This window comes from Dama dama, chromosome 1 (genome assembly GCF_033118175.1).
Source record: "Dama dama isolate Ldn47 chromosome 1, ASM3311817v1, whole genome shotgun sequence".
NCBI lineage: Eukaryota > Metazoa > Chordata > Mammalia > Artiodactyla > Cervidae > Dama > Dama dama.
In genome coordinates this window covers 28,911,959-28,934,614 of record NC_083681.1, presented here as the reverse complement: position 1 = coordinate 28,934,614, position 22,656 = coordinate 28,911,959, and the positions used below count along the sequence as shown (strand labels likewise).

The 22,656-nt window shown below is 50.9% G+C and overlaps 1 protein-coding gene across 1 annotated transcript in view; it reads left to right on the top strand.

Moving 5' to 3' along the window:
• DSCAML1 (DS cell adhesion molecule like 1) overlaps positions 1 to 21,861 on the top strand; it is a 356,255-nt gene extending 334,394 nt beyond the window's left edge. The window contains exons 21-33 of the mRNA XM_061129091.1: positions 6,682 to 6,835; positions 8,851 to 8,968; positions 9,346 to 9,509; positions 9,940 to 10,038; positions 10,728 to 10,916; positions 11,300 to 11,587; positions 13,239 to 13,394; positions 15,424 to 15,454; positions 15,603 to 15,721; positions 16,014 to 16,166; positions 16,774 to 16,968; positions 18,758 to 19,069; positions 20,857 to 21,861. Of these exons, the coding sequence (XP_060985074.1) occupies positions 6,682 to 6,835; positions 8,851 to 8,968; positions 9,346 to 9,509; positions 9,940 to 10,038; positions 10,728 to 10,916; positions 11,300 to 11,587; positions 13,239 to 13,394; positions 15,424 to 15,454; positions 15,603 to 15,721; positions 16,014 to 16,166; positions 16,774 to 16,968; positions 18,758 to 19,069; positions 20,857 to 21,332 (2,454 nt within the window). The 3' untranslated portion in view covers positions 21,333 to 21,861. The remainder of the gene's footprint in view (positions 1 to 6,681; positions 6,836 to 8,850; positions 8,969 to 9,345; positions 9,510 to 9,939; positions 10,039 to 10,727; positions 10,917 to 11,299; positions 11,588 to 13,238; positions 13,395 to 15,423; positions 15,455 to 15,602; positions 15,722 to 16,013; positions 16,167 to 16,773; positions 16,969 to 18,757; positions 19,070 to 20,856) is intronic.
• Positions 21,862 to 22,656: the final 795 nt, after the last annotated feature.

Here is a 22,656-nt window from a genome sequence, read left to right as displayed (position 1 = left end):
TGCCCCAAGAGGCCCTCTCGGCATGGATCCAGTTTAAGAGGGGAAAAGATGGGGGACAGTTGGGGGAAAGCCAGGGCATCTCTCTCTGGGCACTGCCTGCCCAAACCTGGGAGTATAAAGTAAGGAGCCCCCTGGCACTGGGGCACAGTTGGCGGGGGCGGGGGTGGGGGGGTGGGTTGGCCCCTGCCCTCCACCAAGGGCTGCTAAGAGGGAGGAGAGGGTGAGGGCAGGTACTGGGGGCTATGCACCTGCATCCCATAACAGGCATCCTCCCCTCTGCCCCTTTGCTTACCTCCAGCCACTCAATCACAGAGTTCTGCTGGGTGGCTGATCTGTAGTATACCTGTTCTAGTTGTGAGAGCAGGTGCAAAGAAACATGTGCCCTTGGGATGCCTCCAGGCTAATGAGGGGGGCAGAGGGGGTGCTTCCGGGGTGGGGGTGTGAGTACTGTTGAGAGATGTGCTCAGGATGGGGGAGATCAGGGAGCAGCAGCAGGCCGGCTTCTCCCTCTATCAGCAACTAGTGATGTGACGGCAGCCCCAGCACCTGCAGATGAGCTTCTGACAGCCTAGAAAGCTGCCCTGAAATTGCTCGGTAATTGTGTCATCATCTCGTCCCCCACTCTCCGCTTTCCTGTGGTCTTTCTGAATTACCCTCTGAGCTATAGGCAGCCCCGCTCCTCGCCAGTGAGGCCATAGTTTTATTCCCAGAGGAGAAGCCCAGTAATGTCTTTTCAGTGACTCCGCCCCCTCCTCTCCATCCTCACTGTCACTATCTCACACACAGGAAAGTACACATATGATGACTGTACAACTCCATGAATTTTCATAGCACTTCCAGGCACTGAGTGGGAGGATTTCCAGAGCAGGAAACAGGGCAACACCCCAGAAGGTCACCACCCTCCCCCTACGGGTGTAACCATCATCCTGACTTCAGATTAATACTATATAAAGTACAAATACACAACATATATGGGCTTCCCAGTTGGCTTAGTAGGTAAAGAATCTGCCTGCAATGCAGGATACTCGGGTTCAGTCCCTGGGTCGGGAAGATCCCCTGGAGCAGGGCATGGAAACCCACTCCAATATTCTTGCCTGGAGAATCCTGCGGACAGAGGAGCCTGGCAGGCTACAATCCATGGGGTCTCAAAATGTTGGACATGACTGAAGTGACTGACCACACATGCATGCATACATTTTATGTGTGTGTGTGTGTGTGTGTGTATATATATATATATGCATGCATTTTATGTATGTATACATGCATGCATCTTTTACCCAACATTAGTTTGAGTTTGTGAATTTCATCCATATTGTTGTGTGTGGTTAGAGATTATTCACTTTCACTTCTGTATAGTTTTCAATTACATGTATATATCACAAGTTATTTATAATTATCCATTGACAGGCATTTGAATAGTTTTCCGTTTGGGGCTATTGCAGTTGGTGCTATTGTGAACTCTATGTCTCTAGGTGGTCTTGTGTATATATTCCCATTGGGCCTGTGAAGGGAACTGCTGGGTCATGGGGTCTGCAGATGTTAGGTTGAGAACTCTGTCATTGTTGGGGGGGTGTGGGCCAATTTCCAATTAACGTGTTCAGGGGTGTCTTCTGCCCCTCTTTCCCCCCTCCTCCTGCCCCTCCCCCACACACACCTTTCGGGCTCTTTTTACATTAGGCTGGTCAGCATTCTGGACACCTGCTCTGCCTTTCACACCCTTGCACCTCTGCCCCTACTGATCCTACCACCCACGGCATGTTCTTCATCCTCTAGCACACGCTGAATGCATTAAACGGCAGTTACCTGCTCACTCACCTGTCTCCCACACTGGTCTGTGGGGCCCTGTGAGGACAAGGGCGGCATCTTTTCATCTTCAGGTCCCCAGCTGTAGAACACTGTGCCTGGAACATCCTTGTCCCAGGACATACATTTGATGAATGAATTGCTAGCAGCCTGGCAATTGTGAAATCTTAGACATTGGGCAAGTTTCCCTTCATAAACTGATGAGAGGGTGGAAACTCCTTCTCCAGCTTGGGTCTGTACGCTCATTACCTCCTCTGATAATGAAGTCTTTCAAAGAGATTGGTGTCTGGGAGCAGAGCATCCTCATTAACTCAGTCTGCAAGAGCCCCAATCCACGGGCGGGGGACACCTCTCCCAGGCTCCAGAGCAGAGCTCCTGGTCCCCATGCCCTCCTCCTGCTACTGCAGACCCGGGGACCCTCCCTCCTTCCTCTTCACGTCCTGAGCATGGAGGAACCACCTCTCTCCTGGGGGTGGGGGGGCAGATGTGCTGGTGTGATGAAAACTCACTTCAGCCATGTTGCAAAGCAGGGACTGAGCTGAACAAGGGGCCAGGGGACCTAACCACCACTTGCGATTACGGGATGCGATAGTTTTGCAGAAATATACTCCAGGTCCCAAGCAACTGCATCACAAATCCATTTATGAAAGAGCTCCAGGATTGACGGCACACTTGTGTACATGGGGTGAGGCAAAACCGTGGGAATGAGTGTGGGCTGAGGCCAATGCACATGTGTCTGAGTCTCAGTGTGTGCATACATACTGGAGCGCATGACCTTGTGTGTGCAGAATTCTCAGAATAGATGTGGGAAACTGCATTAGGTGCAGGATACCAGGAATGGAATTACACCCTGGGGCTGGCCAGGGCTGGCCAGAGCTGCATTGAGTCCTGTTAGATGTGTTTCCAATTTAATACATTTGCTGATTTTCTCTGATTATCAAAATAATACAATTTTATTGTAGAAAATTCTCTAAATATACAAAAGAATAGAGAAGAAAGTAAAAATTACTTGCATTCTCACTCTCTAAAGATAAACACTGGTAATATGTTGATGTATAATCTTCCAGTCTTTGACCTGCACATACAATATGATTTTGTTTTGGTTTTTTACAAAATTAAAATAAAAATTTACAAAGTGTTATATAATCTGCATTTTTTTTTTATTTTTTTTTAATTTATTTATTTATTTTACTTTACAACATTGTATTGGTTTTGCCATACCTTGACTTGAATCCGCCACGGGTGTACATGTATTCCCCATCCTGAACCCCACTCCCAACTCCCTCCCCATCCCATCCCTCTGGGTCATCCCAGTGCACCAGCCCCGAGCACCCTGTCTCATGCATCGAACCTGGACTGGCAATTCGTTTCACATATGATAATTTACATGTTTCAGTGCCATTCTCCCATATCATCCCACCTCACCCTCTCCCACAGAGTCCAAAAGACTGTTCAGTACATCTGTGTCTCTCTTGCTGTCTCACATACAGGGTTATCATTACCATCTTTCTAAATTTCGTATATGTGTGTTAGTATACTGCATTGGTGTTTTTCCTTCTGGCTTACTTCACTCTGTATAATAGGCTCCAGTTTCATCCACCTCATTAGTACTGATTCAAATGTATTCTTTTTAATGGCTGAGTAATATTCCATGGTGTATATGTACCACAGCTTCCTTATCCATTCGTCTGCTGATGGACATCTAGGTTGCTTCCATGTCCTGGCTATTATAAACAGTGCTGTGATGAACACTGGGGTACACGTGTCTCTTTCAATTCTGGTTTCCTCAGTGTGTATGCCTAGGAGTGGGATTGCTAGGTCATATGGCAGTTCTATTTCCAGTTTTTTAAGGAATCTCCACACTGTTCTCCATAGTGGCTAGACTAGTTTGCATTCCCACCAACAGTGTAAGAGGGTTCCCTTTTCTCCACACCCTCTCCAGCATTTATTGCTTGTAGACTTTTAGATAGCAGCCATTCTGACTGGCATGTAATGGTACCTCATTGTGGTTTTGATTTGCATTTCTCTGATAGTGAGTGATGTTGAGCATCTTTTCATATGTTTGTTAGCCATCTGTATGTCTTCTTTGGAGAAATGTCTGTTTAGCTCTTTGGTCCACATAATCTGCATTTTTTTATGTAGTATATGTAGGCACTTTTCTACACCATCAAATATTCTTTTTATTGAAATAGAGTTGACATCAAATATTCTTTTAAAATATTATCTTGAGTGCCTGTATGTACATAATCTATTCAACCAGTCCCTGAATTGTTCTATATTTAATCTATTTTCAGTTTTTTACCATTATAAATAATGTTCTTGGAGAATTCTTCATAAAAGTCTTTATGCACATTGTTTTATTATTTTCTTAGGATAAATTTTTATAGGAATCCATGGATCACAAAAAGTATAAATATTTTTGAGGTTTGCATGCATATTTGCAAACTACTGTTCAGGAAGTTTGCACCAACTTACTCTTCCACCAGCATTATGAGTAACATACTTCTCCCTTGTGCACATGCTAATCTAAGATATTACATATTTTTCATTTTTTGTCAGTTGGATTCTAAACTAGTTAGGTTGATTATTGTTTTGTGTTATGTGACTTTGGGCTTTTTTCATCCTCAGATCATTGTCAATTCATGTCCTTGCTACATTTTTTATGTGGGTAGATCATGGTTTTCTTATTGATTTGTAAGTGCTCTTTACATATTAAAGATAATAACCATTTTTGCTCATATAGGTTGCAGAGGTTTGCCAGTTCATTACTTCCCTTTTTATTCTAGTTTTTATTATACCATAGGTTTTCTTTTTATATAATTCAAATTTATAAATCAATTCTAGTTATGACTTTTTGTGATTTTCTATTTTTTGATTTTTTGATTAGAAAGATAGGGGGGAAAAAAGAAAGGTAAATAATTAACCTGTAGTTTCTCCTTTCATAGTTTTACCTTTTTTTAACCTTTGATTACTGTGATTTTATTCTGGAGTGTAGTTGTATGTTTTTGAAAGTGATTTCAGGAGATTGGGGGGAGTCCAGGTTAAAAGAAAGGCACCCAGGACCTGGGTAAGATGCTAATACCTTCAAGGTGAAGCCAAAGCTTTCCTGCCCTGTGTAGACACAAATGTACAGTCAGGTACACACTGACAGACACAAGCAAATATACTTAACTTTTCTCTACACATGCACACACACACTTCCACCCTCACAGAACACATACCCCCATTTACAAAGGAGAAGAATACGTCCCCATTTACAAAGGACTTGCACACCCCTTGCCTCATGTGTCCTCGCTGTAACCAGTTAGGGCAGGCAGATCTGGATTGCTTTCTTAGTTTGCAGGAGAGAAAACGGAGGTCCCAGGAACCATGAGAGACACTGTGGTCCACACAGTAAGAAAGGCAGGCACTGCAGGTGTCAAAGCCACTTTATTGCCCTGCTTCGTGCTCAGATATGACCTGCAGATACCCACACGATCCCGGAGCACAGCACCCTGAAAGGACTTCCCAGCTACCAGGGCTCAAGGTGGCTTTCAGGGAGCTCCTGGGCCCAAGGCCAGCTCCCCACAAGGGAGGCAGCAGGAGGGGGTTGCCAGGGAGCTCTGTGTGTGTGGTGGGGACACCTGTACCTTCTCCTGAGCATCTTCCTACAGATGGTCTGGGACCAGAAAGGATGTTTTCTCCTGTTACAAGTCACTGGGCCCCTCAGCCCTCCCCTGGGTGGCAAAGAATGTCCCTCTGTGACCCCATGTCTGTCCGGAGATCTGTCCCTCAGAATGTGCATGAATGTGTCTACACGTCCATGTGCATGAGAGCGTGTGCATGGGGGCATGTGTGTGCAACATCCCCTGACTGCAAAGATAACTAATTATTAGCTCCCTCTGGCCTCGGGGGCCCCCCATCTGTTCCGGGGGCTGCTCCCCCTCCCTAGACTTCCGCCCTGATTTCAAAGAGGCCCTGGTGCTGTCCTGCTTTCCCTTCCCCGCGGCTGGCCAAAAAATAAAATGAAATGAAAGTCAGCCCCATCCCGCCTGCACCAGGGAAGGGGCTGACAGGAGGTCTGCAAACTAGCGCTTATCAAAAGCTCCTTCTCAAATTCATTTCAATATCTGAGCCTCTGGTTTCCAAGGCAACATAATCTTTTCATCAAAGCAACTGGTAAAACCACTGGGATCCGATATTGTTTTGTTGGCAACTTGTCAAAACTGTCATTTGGTTAAAAAAATTTTTATAGATTTATATAACCTACAAATATATACGGTGATCTATACCACTAATAATCATTAATAAAGTGCTGCCCCGTGAAGCTCTCCTAGTTCCCTCTCCCTCCCCTTCCTCCCCCAGAATGGGGGTGGGGGGGGTGGGGGCGGGAACAGGTGGTAGGAATGAAGAAGACATTAGGCAGTAGGGCTGGGAGGTGACTCTGAGTGGGGACAGGCTGGGAGAGCCTGTCTACAACCCTAATAAGGCAAATGCAGTCATTTGGCTTCTTCTCAGAGACTCCCTTTTCTCAGGGTTTTCCTGGGACCCCCCCTCAACCCCCATTCTCCCTTCTCCTGTCTCCCACCATCTCTCACCCACCTGAAACACTCACATTTCCTGGCCTGAAGCCACCGCAACCAGCGCCTGGATCAGTCCAAGAGGTAAACTGAGACTGACCCAGCAAACCGCCAGAGCCGGCCCATCAGTGCCCAGGGCCAAGTCCAAGGCAAGCTGTTCAGTGTTGCTCCAAAACCAGAAAGGGTCAACTAGGCAGGATTCTGTCTCCACTGCCCCCCACCCTGGCCATCACCCTCACTGAGCCCAGAGCCCCAGGAAGGGTGGAGGTGGAGACCCAGGGGCCTTGGCTCTTAGTACGCGTTTGCCTCTGCCCCGCAGGCGCCCAGCGAGTATGAGACGAGTCCGGAGCAGCTCTTCTACCGGATCGCCCACCTAAACCGCGGGCAGCAGTACCTGCTGTGGGTGGCCGCCGTCACCTCCGCCGGCCGGGGCAACAGCAGCGAGAAGGTGACCATCGAGCCTGCTGGCAAGGGTGAGCAGCCTGGGGTGGGGGCTGAGGGCAGAAACTGCCAGAAGGCCCCTTCCAAAATGACGGTTCTCCCCAACACGAGTTGTCTCCCTCCACCCTGTCTGTGGCCTGGCTGTAAGGAGCTGGCTGGCCGCTTGCTTCCCTCCTGCACCCACCAAGACTGGGCCTCTGCTGCCCCCTGACTCCCAGAAAGGCTCACGACAGGCTCGAGGCCACGCCACTAGTCGGGGCGCCCGGCAGAATGCACCCCGGTCCCCCACTCCAGACTCTTCTCTGGGGTTGAAAGGGCTGTTAGCCCCACCCCCAGCTCAGCTCCTCCAGAGGGGATGGAGGTAGGATACGCTGCTTCCATGGAGCAGAGGGCTGCAAAGACAGCCCCCTCGTTCCAAAACCTGGCCATGTCAGGCTGACATGATCCCACTGATCACAGACGTTACAGAGGGCATGCCTCAAAGGAGGCTGTGGGCTGAGTGGGGCGCATGGGGTGAATAAGAACACGATTGCTTTTGAGGGTGCCCCTCTGAACCCCTGACCTGGGCATAAGTGTGGTGTGGGGGCATGTGTACCCCTACTTTATAGGCAGTGACAGTTCTGAGGCCTCAACCCAAGACCAAGACAGAGGCCACCTCACAGAGCTGCCAGGCTCCCCCATGCCAACCCCAGGGCACGGGGTTTGGCCGCACAAGCCTGAGACTTCCAGCTTCTACCTTGGCTCTGGGCCTCCCTGGGCCCTCCCTCCTGGCCCTGCCTCCTCCCACAGCCACCTGTGTCTACAACCCTGAGGCCCCAGGCCCAGGACTCAGATGACCAGTGCCTGCCTCAGCCCAGCCCCACTCCTGGGGTAACCAGCTTCCTTTGGTTGAGATACAAGAGGCGTCAGCCCTCCCCGCCTCAGGCTCGGGGTCAGCGGGCACTGAATGGAGGCCTGCAGCTGCCCTGCCACGAGGGTTGTCATCCCACTTTCCAGGAGACGCTCTAAGGCGGGATGGCACGGCCCGCAAACACAGCTGAGTGGGCCAGTCCTTCTGGCTCCAATTCGGGGGCTCTTTCTACAAAGCCTCAAGTTTCCTCCCTCCCCTGACCCCACCTCCCAGTGGTGCTGCCAACCCCTTCTCCTGAACTTATCTCCTTCCAGGAGGGAAAGGACCCGGGACCCCACACACACATAGAGACACACATAGACAGACAGATGGACACACACAGACACAGACACACACACACACACCCCACTGAGAGGTCCCAGGAGCCAACCCCAGCCACAGGGCAGAACTGGCTCTAGAACAGTGTCTCTCGAGCTCCATCAAACATCCTTGGCAGGCAGCCGGGGGTTCCTCTAAAACTCCACTGTGAACATATCACTACTTCCTTGTGAGCCTCCTCGTGACGTCAGGAGGAAGCCCAGCCTCCTCGAGGGGCCAGCAGCGCCTTCTCTGCTTACAGTCCATTAAGAATGTTGTGATAGGTTCAGGTGGACAGCACAGTGACCCAGCCAAATATATACATGTGTCCATTTTCCACCAAACCCCCCTCCCATCCAGGCTGCCACATAACATTGACCAGAGTTCCATACTATACAGTAGGTCCTTGTTGGTTATCCATTTTAAATAGAGCAGTGTGTACATGTTGATCCCTAACTCCCTGACTATCCCTCCCCCCCATTCTTATCCCCTAGTAGTTTGTGAATTCCTTCTTTGCCTTCAGAATTCAAGTCAGAGCTTCCAATTGCAGAAGTCGCCCCCGGCCTTCACCTCCCCCATTCCTCCTTCCTGCTCCCAGGGCTATTGTACCTACCCCCACCATAGTATTTTTCACTCTAGTGATCTGAAGTGTCTGTCTCCCTTTTGGATGGTGAGCAACTTGAAGACAGGGACTAGATTGTCCTCATTCTGTGGCTCATCAGAGCCTCCTGTGTTACCTGGTCCAAACAGGTATCTGATAAATGTCTGGTGAATGAATGATTTCCCCACTGAAACTGAAAATGAAAACATGGGGTCCTTCTCAACCTCTCTTCCCTCTAGCCCCAGCAAAGATCATTTCTTTCGGGGGCACCGTGACAACACCCTGGATGAGAGATGTGCGGCTGCCTTGCAATTCAGTGGGAGACCCAGCCCCTGCAGTGAAGTGGACCAAGGACAGGTATGTACGGGACCCTTCAAGGATGGGTGACCCCCAGAGACAGGCATTGCAGAAGAGCTGTAAAGAGAACTGTTGTCCCTCCCTTCTGGCTGACTCAGCCACCTCCAGCCCTGGGGAGGCCCTTGCCGGGTACACGGCTACACCCTCACATGCTGGCCTGGCCTCCCTGGCTGCCCCTGTCTGCTGCCACGGATCTCCCTTCCCTGCGTGGTTGAAGAGGCATGGTTACTAGATATCCCCAGGAAGCGCTGAGTGAAAACCCAAGAATCTAGGGTCCCGGAGCCAGCGCCTTACTGCTCCCAGCTCTAACTGCCTGCAGCACCTGGGGTTGGCTCTGGTAGCGGATGCCTGCCATAAGCCGTCCCCACCCCCCGCAGTGAGGATTCAGCCATCCCCGTGTCCATGGACGGGCACCGGCTCATCCACACCAATGGCACGTTGCTGCTGCGCGCAGTGAAGGCTGAGGACTCAGGCTACTACACCTGCACGGCCACCAACACTGGCGGCTTCGACACCATCATTGTCAACCTTCTGGTGCAAGGTTAGACCCTGCGAGGTGGGCGGGGCTTTGAGAGGTGAGACCCTTCGAGGTGGGTGGGACTTGAGAGGTGAGACCCTGTGAGGTGGGCGGGGCTTTGAGAGGTGAGACCCTTCGAGGTGGGTGGGACTTCAGAGGTGAGACCCTGCGAGGTGGGCGGGGCTCTGGTGGGGACAGGGAGGGCTAAGCGGGAGGAATTCCATCAAGAGACAGAGAGAGAAAGAAAGACAGAGACAGAGGGGTTGTCAAATAAAAAAGACCAGCCACCAGGGAGACAGACCCTCCGTGGATCAGAGGGGCCACGTGGGAGAGGAGGCAGGAGGGGTAGAGAGGAGAATGAGCAGGAATGGGGGAGGCAGCAAGAGGGCACCCCTGTCCCCCATCATCAGAGGTTAACCCTTTGTGGTGTGGGCTGCTGACTCTCCCCTCACAGTTCCCCCGGACCAGCCGCGTCTCACTGTCTCCAAAACCTCGGCTTCGTCCATCACTCTGACCTGGATTCCGGGTGACAATGGGGGCAGCTCCATCCGAGGTGAGGGGGCCTGGATGAGGAGTGGGGAGAATTCTGGGCCAGGGGCAGAGGAAGTGCTTCACTTACTCCCACCGCTTGTCCTCATAATGCTTCGGAAGTGATGGGAGGAGGGGTGGTTTGGACCACAGGGGAGTTACCCAAGCGCCATGGAAAATATACCAGCTTAGACGTCTGGGCTTTAGATCACCACATTGCCAGTGGTGAGCTGTGTGAACCTGAGGAAGTCTGTTTTCTTCTCTGGGTCTTAGTTTCCAAATCTATAAAATCAACAAATGTTCTAGATACTGCTTCTTGAACTTAAATATGCATATGAATCACCAGGGGATCTTGTAAGAACACAGATTCTGATTCGGGGGAGCTGAGAATCTGCATGTCTAACAAGCTCCCAAGTGATGCTTTGGGGCCAGGGGACTGTACATGGAGTAGCAGGGTCTCAATAGGACCCCTTTGAAGTCTCACAGCTCTGGTTTCTGCTCCCCTCCCCACCCTGGCTTCTAAACCCTAACACAAGAGCCAATGGGAGAGAGTCCTACAACTCACCTAAGATCCTTCCAGTTTTGCATCTAATCGGCACCCACCCCATCCTAACGGCCAAAAGTTCCCCCGGCAGAGGCCAGTCCCATTACAGCTGTTGGGGGACCCCAGGCCCCGCCCTGCCCACCCTGAGCCAGGCTAAACCTCCCGGCCAGGCTTCGTGCTGCAGTACTCGGTGGACAACAGTGAGGAGTGGAAGGATGTGTTCGTCAGCTCGAGCGAGCGGTCCTTCAGGCTGGATAGCCTCAAGTGCGGCACGTGGTACAAGGTGAAGCTGGCGGCCAAGAACAGCGTGGGCTCTGGGCGCATCAGTGAGATCATCGAGGCCAAGACACATGGGCGGGGTGAGGCCCGGGACAGGGTGGCAAGTTCTGGGATGGGGCAGAAGGGCAGAGGGAAGCACAGAGACTCCAGGGAGACCCCATCTGGTTCCATCGCTGCAGCATCTGAATGAATCACAGTAGGAAAAACTGGCCCCACTTCCCTGCAGGGGGTGGCAGACAGATGGCTCACCTCTTCCTTTTTCCTGCCTCCGTCTTCCTCCTGGGCCAGGCCTTGCTCTCCTCGTCCCTCTCCCTCTCCTTTTCTTCTTCCCCCTCTGTCCCCTGGAGCATCCCTACTCCCATCCACGCCTCCCACCGATCCCCTGGAACCACTACAACCCCAGCCACCCCAGGGAAACCCTTCCCAGTCTCTCTAACCTCTGTCTCTCCCTCTGGCCCCCCAGAGCCCTCCTTCAGCAAAGACCAGCACCTCTTCACCCACATCAACTCCACGCATGCTCGGCTTAACCTGCAGGGCTGGAACAATGGGGGCTGCCCCATCACCGCCATCATGCTGGAGTACCGGCCCAAGGGCACCTGGGCCTGGCAGGGCCTGCGCGCCAACAGCTCCGGGGAGGTGTTTCTGACTGAGCTGCGGGAGGCCACGTGGTACGAGCTGCGCATGAGGGCTTGCAACAGCGCTGGCTGCGGGAATGAGACCGCTCAGTTCGCCACCCTGGACTACGACGGCAGTGAGTCAGCAAGCGCGGGCGGGGCGCTGCCGGGGAAGCTGGCCAAGAGGCAGACATGTACAGCGCCAGATAAGCAAACAGAAAAGAGGCAGGACTCTAGTCAGGAACAAGGACTGATGGGTGAGGAAGCAAGCAAAGGATAGGCAAAAGGAGCAGCAGACAGGTAGGCCGGTAAGTGGGTAGATGCACCTGTGACCACAGAGATGGATAGGCAGGCAAGCAGGTCAGTAACACTGAAGACAGAGGGTCTTTGGGACTTCCCTGGTGGTCCAGTGGCTAAGACTCCACACTCCCAATGCAAGGGGATGGGGCCAGGTTCTATCCTGGTCAGAGAACTAGATCCCACGTGCCATAACTAAGAGTTCACATGCCACAAATAAGACCCAGCACGCCAAATAAATAATAAAATTGAAGAAAAAAAAAAGATAGAGGGTCTTTGAAGGTGCAACCCTTGCTCTCCATTGCTTTAAAGAGATGAGAAGAGGCAGAGATGTAGTTGATGTCCTGCTCTATAAGAACACTCTGCTAAAATGGTACATTAGCCAGGATGGGGTAGCCTATGCTACAGTAACAAAAACTAAAAGCTTCATGGCTTGATCCAATAAAAATTTCTCACTCTCATAACATCTTTTGAGGGTTGGCTGGCACCATCATTTAGCCCTGTTAGCTATACCATCTTGAACATTCAGCCTCCAAGGTCACCAGCAAGAGAGAGACAGAAAAGACACAGCAGTTCCTAACTGCCCTGGCCAGGGGGTGATAGATACTCATCATTTCTATTCACATTCTGTTGTCCGTAACTAGTAACATGGCTCTAACCTAACCGCCAGGAAGTCTGGGGAATGTAGCTGAGCACATGGATGTTTTGGTGAGCCCCAGCTGGTGTCTGCCACATGTGGATACCTCACACTCATGCACACACATGTTTAAGGCACATAGAAGGCTGAATTCATAGGGACCAGCTGTCACAAGCTTAACTGCATCTACCTGTGTGTTAAGGAAACAATAAAAGTGGCATCTTCAGGGGATTTGCTCAAAGAAGGAAGACTTCATGAAGAAGATGATTCTTAGCTGAGGTTTTGAAACAAGTAAACATCAGGACTTGGCAGAAGGCTCTATCAGCGGGAGAACTCATCATATCTCCTAGCAGCTCCCAGGGTTAGATATCACCCATGGGGGAGAGGGGGCAGGGAGAGACTGCAGGGTGTTGAGTGGCTTTTGCCTCCATCTAGGGAAGAGAATACAGGATCCCACTGCCCTGACTTCTGTCTCCTGTGATCCTCATCATCACCACCCCCCAACCTTACCAGCTGGATGTGGGAATCTAAGCCCATCAGCTACCCTCTAGAAATGAACACTGAGCTCCAACAGGCAGGAGACCATCTCAGAAAGGATTCAGGATGATTCTAAAACAGGCCTAAGAGTCTTTAATATCATATGCAGTATAAAAACTACACAACCATTCATGGCTGTCCTGATGGGACCAGAACTTGGGGGCAGCAGAGGGGAGAGTTGGGGCTCTGAACTGGGAAGTAGAGATTGGAGTGAGACCAAAGGCAGCAAGAGAGGTCCAAGGGCTATGCTGCCCATGAGAGTCTGCATGACGCTCAACTCCTAGGGACATCTGACTCCCTTCTTCACCCCCATTCAGGCACCATCCCGCCCATCAAGTCTGCACAAGGCGAGGGGGATGACGTGAAGAAGCTGTTCACCATCGGCTGCCCGGTCATCCTGGCCACACTGGGGGTGGCACTGCTCTTCATCGTTCGCAAGAAGAGGAAAGAAAAGCGGCTGAAGCGGCTCCGAGGTGAGCGAGTTTCTATGTGCTTCCTGAGAAGGAATGACCCTCAGCTGCGCTGGCCACTCTCCACTGGCCTGGAGCACTGTCTGGATGAGAGAGGGTGTCCATGTCCACTTGAAGGGAGCACCGTCACTCCAGCCTTCTGAAACCTCCTTAGTTGTTCACTGCTTCTTCCTCTGTGTCCCCAAGACTTTGTGCCTGCCCTCACCAGGTTGACTTTTAGTGGTCCACACTGGTAAAACCATGTTGCTGGTTAAGACATTTGAACAATTCCATAGTTGGTAAATAGGTGTTGTTCCCTTCCACCCTGGATGCTCCATTCTTTCATATGGGACCTCTGCAACTTTCCTAGGGCCCAGCCACTAAAGACATGCAAGTGGTCTCTAAGACCTTGCTCAGCTTTGACTGAGCTGTTCCCATGCCTTGTCCAGTGTTAAATATTGTTAGTATCCTCCCCTGTCCTAACACCTGATACCATAGTCTGGCATGAATGGACTTGATTTATCCATGATCAACTAGTTTCTAAATAAATGTCTGTTCACATATTTGGAAAACATTTATTGAGTATCTGCTGTATTGTAGATACTGCCAGACATTAGAGATATAAAAATGAATGAGAAGGAGCTGCCCATGCCCTTATAGAGTTCAAAGCCAAGGCACAATAAGAGCACAAAAGAGGGAATAACTAAGGCTGCCTAAGGTATTTAGGAGTTGGGTAGATAAATGGATGGTTCAGTGGGTGGTTGATAGTTGTCAAGTGGTTGGATGGATGGATGATTGGATGTCTGATGAACTGACAGTTGAATCACTAGATGGTTGGCTCGATGGATGGATAGATGGATATTTGAAGAACAGATGGATGATAAAATGGATAGATGATTTTATGGTTGTATGAATGGATGATTGGATGAATGGTTGACTAGATGAATGGATAATTAGGTGAATGGTTGGATAGAGGCTTGGATGGGTTGATGGCTGAATGGACGAATGGTTGGCATTCATTGGGAAGCCCATCAAACATCCAATCATCCATCCATCCAACCATTTAACAACCATCAACCACCCACTGAAACATCCATTTATCTACCCAACTCCTGGTGAGTGGATCACTGGATGAATGGATCAACAGTGGCTAGATCAATAATAAATGGATGGATGGGTGGGTAGATAGATGGTTGAATATATTCATGAAGCTAGATTCACTCTAACCAGTCATTCTCAGTTATCAGAGGTCTAGTGAATTACCCATGTCCTTTGCTTCTCCTCTCTTGTCAATTCCTGACCTGAGAGTCCTAAATTTACTCAGGGTCCCTATGAGATAAAACAGGCTCCCTGAGTGGCTCAGTGATAAAGAACCCACCTGCCAGTGTAGGAGACATAAGAGATACCAATTCGATCCCTGGGTCAGGAAAATCCCCTGGATAAGGGCATGGCAACCCACTCCAATATTCTTGCCTGGAGAATCCCATGGACTGAGCAGCCTGCAGGCTGTGGTCCATGGGGTTGCACAGAGTCCAACATAACTGAAGCAACTTAGCACATGCATGCATGAGATAAAACAGTGACCTTCAAATCCATCCATGGACTTTTGGAGACAGATGCCCTAGAGAAGGAAGTAAAACTTCTTGGTTGAAGTCATCTGGAGGTGCCCAGTGACCACTTGTATTTCATCCCTGACTCTCTCCTCTCTCCAACAGATAACTGAGGATAGATCTACCACGATGCCTATTTCCAACCTGCTATGATGTCTTATTTGATTAGAGTCAATTCAGGAAGCAGACGAAATACTTTATATACTGTCTCCCTGTTAGATAAAATTCTGAGGAAAGGAAAATAGACCTGGGTCAAATACTGAACTGGGAGCAATAGACCTTATCATGTTTGGGATTGTCTCCAAGGTCCTTACATTTCTTCCCAGGAGACTAGCCCTAGGCCTGCTTTAGGGAATTCTCTCGCCTTGCTCCCCATGCCTCTTCCAATTCTGATCCTGCTGAGACCCATTCTCATTCAGTGCCCTCTCCCTACTGTTTTGCAGATGCAAAGAGTTTGGCAGAAATGTTGATAAGGTGGGTGTCACATCGCTGCTTCCTCTATCCTCCCATTGCCCTCCCCTCACCCAGGGTACAGGCTTCTAAGACCCCACTATCCTGCAAAACCTCTCCCCCAACCCTTTGTGGCTGCCTTGTCACCCACCTCCAGCCCTTCTCCCCACAGCAAGAACAACCGAAGCTTTGACACCCCCGTGAAGGGGCCACCCCAGGGCCCACGGCTACACATTGACATCCCCAGGGTCCAGCTGCTCATCGAGGACAAGGAGGGCATCAAGCAGCTGGGTGAGTGACAGGTGCCACGAGCTCTCTGTCCTGCTGAGGGGGCTTCCCCACGCCACATCCCATGAAAGGCAACCACCAGTCCTCAGATAGTGCCTGAGGTTCTAGAAGCAGCCCCATCAACAACTCCACAACCCCAGAACTCACTGCAGCTAGGACTGGGTTTCCTCTGTTAATGGGGAGACCTGACCTGACCTTTCTTGGGTTCAATGTCAGATAAAGACAAAGAGAAATTTGGGGAGCAAAGCTGGTCCCCTAAGGGAAGGACTCCTGCTGATTATGCTGCTTCCTCCAGGAGATGACAAGGCCACCATCCCTGTGACCGATGCTGAATTCAGCCAGGCTGTCAATCCTCAGAGTTTCTGCACCGGTGTCTCCTTGCACCACCCAGCCCTCATCCAGAGCTCAGGACCCCTGATCGACATGTCTGACATCCGGCCTGGCACTAGTAAGCACCATCCCCTGGGAGACAGCCCTCCTCCCAGATGGGGTTTCTTGGGCACAGCATAATGCAGAAGTGGCTTTTTTTTTTTTTAAAAGGAAGGAGGAGCAGCATGGAAGAATGGAAAGAACACTGGAATTAGAGTCTAGAGACCTTGATTACAGACCCACTAGCTGTGGCCTTATGCATATCATTCACCTTATCTCTCTGGGCCTCACTTTCTTTCCCTAGAAATTTTGAGAGGGTTAGTTGTTCTTTCTCTCCAAGGGCCTCTGCATCTTCCACTGAGACTCTGGACGTAAGGACAGAATACATCCAGGACTGTAGGGAATCATAGTCATGAGGCAGCAGGAGAGGAGGTGACTGTAGAAAAGATGGGGTGGCCGGGGAGGACTAGGATGTGCCCATTGCCCGTATGCCTGACACTGCTGTCCTCCTCCTCTGTGGATAACTGTGTGTTCAGGAAAGGCAGCACACTCAGCTTTCCCAAGGGAGCTTCTGCAGCTGCTCCTGCCTCCTCCCTTGGTCCCCACCGCCCTTTCTGGTAAATGCCAGCTGCCCAAGCCTGAGTGGCCGCAGCTGAAGGGTGCTAGCTCTTGCTTCCTCTGTGCAGATCCAGTGTCCAGAAAGAATGTGAAGTCAGCCCACAGCACCCGGAACCGGTACTCAAGCCAGTGGACTCTGACCAAGTGTCAGGCCTCCACGCCTGCCCGTACCCTCACCTCCGACTGGCGCACTGTGGGCTCCCAGCATGGTGTTACTGTCACCGAGAGTGACAGCTACAGTGCCAGCCTCTCCCAGGACACAGGTAAGCCCAGGGACCTGGTTCCTGCTCACTCTCCTCAGGCTCCCCCATCCCCATCTTCTATTTTCCCCGCTCCTACACACTCCATTCACAGAGTCCAAGGCCCCAGTCAGTTTCATTTCCAGCTGGTCACAAAACACTTGACCTAACTGAGCTCTTCTTGTCAAGGATTTCATTTTCCTCTCCCAAAAAAGGATGGAGAAAATGGTGCATGTGATGTTTGTTGGAGAAGAGGTTAAGGGTTGCTCAGAGGGTGATGCTTATTATCAAGAATGAAAGCTGTGGGCTTCCATGGTGGCTCAGTCGTAAAGAATCCACCTGTCAATGCAGGAGACACGGGTTCCATCCCTGATCTGGGAAGATCCCACATGCTGCAGAGCAACAGAGTCCATGTGCCACAACTATTGAGCCTGTCCTCTAGACCCCAGGAGCCACAATTACTGAGCCCATGTGTTGCAACTACTGAAGCCGGGGCACCCTAGAGCCTGTGCTCCACAAGAGAAGCCACCACAATGAGAAGTCCACACATCGCAACTAGAGAATAGCCCCCACTTGCCCGCACAGAGACAAAGACCCAGCACAGCCATAAACAAATGGATTTCAAAAAGAATGAAAGATGTTTTGCATTTCGTTAGTCAACGATCCCACTTTTTAAATTAATGAATCGATTTTAATTGGAGGTTAATTACTTTACAATATTGTGGTGGTTTTTGCCATGTATTAATATGCACCAATATCAGTTGATTGGCCACGGGTGCACATGTGTCCCCCATCCTGAACCCCCCTCCCACCTCCTTTCATCCCTCTGGGTTGTCCCAGAGCACCGGCTCTGAGTGCCCTGCTTCATGCACCGAACTTGCGCTGGTCATCTGTTCCACATATGGTAATGTGCATGTTTCAGTGCTATTCTCTCAAATCATTCTGCCCTCACCTTCTCCCACATAGTCCAAAAGTCTATATTTTATTATCCCACTTTTGCCACCACCACTACCTTCACAGAGAGAGCAGGATCTTGTGAGCCTCGTCCACTCCGTAGTCAGGCCTTCAGATGGCTACTGGGGTTATGGTTAAGGTAACTGCTCAATCTGGTCTCATCTACACCCTCTCCTCATAAGTCCACTTTATTTTTCATTGAGCTATAACTTATATATAACATTTAGTTTCAGGTGTACAACATAATGATCCAATATTTGTATACATTGCAAAATGATCGCCACAGTAAGTGTAGTTAACATCCTTCACCACATATAGTTTTTTTTTTCTTATAATGAGAACTTGAAAGAACTACTCTCTTAGTAACTTTCAAATATTCAATAGTATTATTAACTATAGTTATCATGCTGTACCTTATATTCCCATGACTTACTTATTTTATAACTGGACGTTTGTACCTTTTGACCACCTTCACCCATTTTGCCCAACTCCCATCCCCCACCTCTGGCAACCACCAATCTATTCTCTGTATCTGTGAGCTTGGGGGTTTTGTTTGCTGTTGTTTTGGGGTGTTTTTAGAATCCACGTATAAGTGATACCATGCTGTGTTTGTCTTTCTTTGGTTTATTTCACTTAGCATGATGCCCTTGAGGTCCATGCATATCTTCCCAAGTGGCAAGATTTCCTTTTTTACGACTGAACAATATCTCACTGTGTGTGTGTGTGTGTGTCTTTTTAATCTGTTCATCCTCTCACGGACATACAGGTGCCTCCATGTCTTGGCTCTTGTAAATAATGCTGCAATGAATATGGGGGTGCCACTCATTTCCTTTTAACTCTTTGCCTTCCATCTCCCAAGACAAAGGACGGAACAGCATGGTGTCCACGGAGAGCGCCTCTTCCACCTATGAGGAGCTGGCCCGGGCCTACGAGCACGCCAAGCTGGAGGAGCAACTGCAGCATGCCAAGTTTGAGATCACCGAATGCTTCATCTCCGACAGCTCCTCTGACCAGATGACCACGGGCACCAACGAGAATGCAGACAGCATGACGTCCATGAGCACACCCTCAGAGCCTGGCATCTGCCGCTTCACCGCCTCCCCACCCAAGCCCCAGGATGCTGACCGGGGGAAAAACGTGGCTGTGCCCATCCCTCACCGGGCCAACAAGAGTGAGTGCTCAGACCGCCTCCCTTGCTATGTCCCTGCCTTCCAACCCCCTGAGCTCAGGCTAGGACCTAGCCCTGCCTGCACCCTACCCGCCCACCCAGCACGGCTCCTTGGCAGGGGGGTGTAGTGCAGAGAGCAAGGACTTGGGAGCAAGCAGATCTGGGTTCCCATCCTGTCTAAATGCTTAATACCTCTGTGACCTCAAGCAAGTCATGGAACCTCTCTGGCCTTAATTTTCTTGTTTTTGAAATGTAAATGAGAGCATATACTTTGCATTGTTGTAATGAGCATTAAAAATTATGTACGTGCCTGGCACGGAGTTAAAGAGTAATCCTGGCAGCCAGGTCCATGGTGGTCTAACCTCATGGTGGGCAGTGACCCAGCCTGACTGGGACATCTGACTCCACGGCCCTGGCCAGAGTATATGCCCTTTGAGGTCAGCAGGGCAGGTCTAGGATAACCAGGGAAGGGAAGCAAGGGTGCCCACCAGTGGACATCAGGGCCACCGTATGCAAGGCATAGGCTGTCAAACCAGGCAGTCTGGTCTGCTCAGCACTGGCCTTGCCAAGGGGCCATGCTGACCTAGGGGTTCAGGGTCATCTAGAGAATAGCACGGGTTAACAAAAAGAACAGAGATCTAAGAGCCCAGCAGCCCTTTACGACTCCCCCTCCCCACCCAGCTCTGTGAATTTGGGTAAGTTACTTAATTTCTCTGAACCTCAGTTTCCTCATTTGCAAAATCCAAACAGGTATTAATCTATCCAGGGGTCTGTGGGGTCTAAATGAGATGACCTAAAGAGTCCCTGGCACAGTGGACAGGAGAGAGGCCGGTGCACAGGGTGCTCACAGGATGGATCAGGATGTGGGTCCTGGAAGCGTGTCCTGTGGAGGCACTGTGAGAAAGGAGGAACATTCTGCCTGGAGAAGAGAGGACGGGGGAGAGGGATGCGGAAACGAAGCTGACTCAGACGTCTGAAAGGCGGCTTGGGAAAAGGGGGAAGCCTGCCCTGGTGGTCCTCAGAGGACAGAATCAGGTTGAATGTGGGGAATTGACAAGGAGTGACATTTCCTTCCTTCTCAGGGTATAGAAAAGCTTTCTAACAGAGCTTTTAGGATGACCATGTTTAGCAATGACCCCACCACCAGCTGAAGCTGATCAGTTATAGTGAACAGTTAACAATAGGGATCAATCTATTGAGCAACGCTGTGCCTTTTCCCTGTGTGTGTGTGTGTTAGTCGCTCAGTCGTGTCCAACTCTTTGCGACCCCCATGGACTGACTGACTATAGCTCTCCAGGCTCCTCTGTCCATGGAATTCTCCAGGCAAGAATACTGGAGTGGGTTACCATTCCGTTCTCCAGGGGATCCTCCCGACCCAGGGATCCTCACTGCAGGCAGCTTCTTTACCGTCTGAGCCACCCAGGAAACCCAACACGGGAAATTTGACCCAACACAGGACACCTCACCGGGCACCAACATGGGCAGGACTGACTGACTGACAGTTCTTTCTGGATTCCATGGGGGTTGGTGCATGGCCATTCTTGGTGGAGCGATTTGCCTGGTTAATTCCGATAAAGAGCTTTTTCCCTCCTCACAGAATTACTGTCGGGAGATGAGATTATCCCCATCTCATAGATGAGGAAACTAAGGCTCAGAGAGGCCACGTGACTGACCTTTCCCTGACTGGTTACTGCGCGTGGGTGGAGGGCCTGACCGAGGGCTGGGGGCGAGGGAACAGACTGGTTCCGAGGGGCGTCTGCCGCTGACACCACGCACTTCCCCCCTTGCAGGTGACTACTGTAACCTGCCCCTGTACGCCAAGTCCGAGGCCTTCTTCCGAAAGGCGGAGGGGCGTGAGCCCTGCCCCGTGGTCCCGCCCCGCGAGGCCTCCATCAGGAACGTGACTCGAACCTACCACCCCCAGGCTCGCCACCTGACCCTGGACCCTGCCAGCAAGCCCTTGGGCCTTCCGCACCCCGGGGCCCCCACGGCCGCCTCCACCGCCACCTTACCTCAGAGGACTCTGGCCATGCCGGCACCCCCCGCCGGCCCGGCCCCCGCAGCCCCCGGTCCCGCCCCCGCCGAGCCCCCGGCGGCCCCCAGCACCGCCCCTCCGGCCCCCAGCACCGAGCCTCCGCGGGCCGGGGGCCCACACACCAAAATGGGGGGCTCCAGGGACTCACTTCTCGAGATGAGCACGTCGGGGGTGGGGAGGTCTCAGAAGCAGGGGGCCGGGGCCTACTCCAAGTCCTACACCCTGGTGTAGGGGCGCAGCCGGAAGAGCGGCCACGAGCCTGGACCTGTGTGCACCTCCGGCCCTCACACACCAACTTGGCTGATTTCCTGCATTATTTATATCAAACTGACAGGCAAAAACCCACCCACAAGGAAGAAAACAGCCCCCCGAGTCATGAACGCCTGTACATAGAACTCTTTTGTACAAATGAAACTATTTTCTTCTTCTCCATGAAGCCAGGGCACAAAGAATTTGACAGTACATGTCAAATCCCCCACCCCACAAAATCTGTGTGGAGAGATATATACCTATATAGAGAGAGAGGAGCACAGCGACGAGCTATATATCTATATATTTCTCTCACCTTATTTTGAGACAGAGGCACAAAGACTCAGCAATTCTTCCCTCCTACTCACCCTCCCTCCAATCTAGGTGGTTTTGACAAAGACCAGGATCCCAACTCAGAGACACTGCATGCGATTTTACTGTTCCAAAAAAACCAGGAGTTGCTTCAATTTGCAGATGCTTATGTGTTAATACCTTTTTCTATGAAAAAAGACCCAGCGCCGTGTGCAATAAAGGTTATGTTTCTACATGGTGGCTTTTTTCCCATCTGGCAAGGGTCAGTAAGGAGGCAGGGACAAGAGGCCCCTCTGCCAGGCCGTCGGTCTCTGGGGGAGAGACTTTGAGAAGACCAGCTTTAGCTCAGCACGTTAAACTTTTTAAAAAGACTTTCCATTAGCCAAGCTGCCTCCTTGGGCATCTGTTCCATTCTCTGTTCTGTGCTGGGCCCTACAAGGGACCAGCTGTGTGTCTTTGAGCAAACTCCTAAACATCTCTGAACCACAGTTCACTTGTCAGTGAAATGCAGCAACCTCGGTGAGAGCACTGGGGAGCCGAGATGGCGGTGGGGGGCTGTGTCTACTGGCTTCTGCCCTTTGGGAGAATGCAGTGTAGCCAGGTGAACAAAGCTACTCTTAACAGCTAGTGGGCTGTTAAGTTGTGTAAACGGTGCCTCTAAACGGGGAGGGAGAGATTATGTTATTCTGGTGGGGGCCAGCCAAAGCTTGAAGTTCTCAGCTAACTCCTGTTAGGGCAAGATGAGCCCAAAGGGGGAAAGTGAGGTCATCAGAGGTCCGAGAGGTGATAAGGGCTCACAAGGAGGGGAAGAGGGTTCAGCCAGAGAGAATGAGGCCAGTGAGCCCACCAGGCACCATGCCTAGTATCAGAGGAGCTACATATGGTTACATTCAGGTGGAAGTAATCACACCTACGTGCAGACACGCAGAGAAGCCAGTTCTCACAAGAGGGTCAAAGAGCATGTAAGCTGGGCTAGAGGACATAAGAGTTTAGA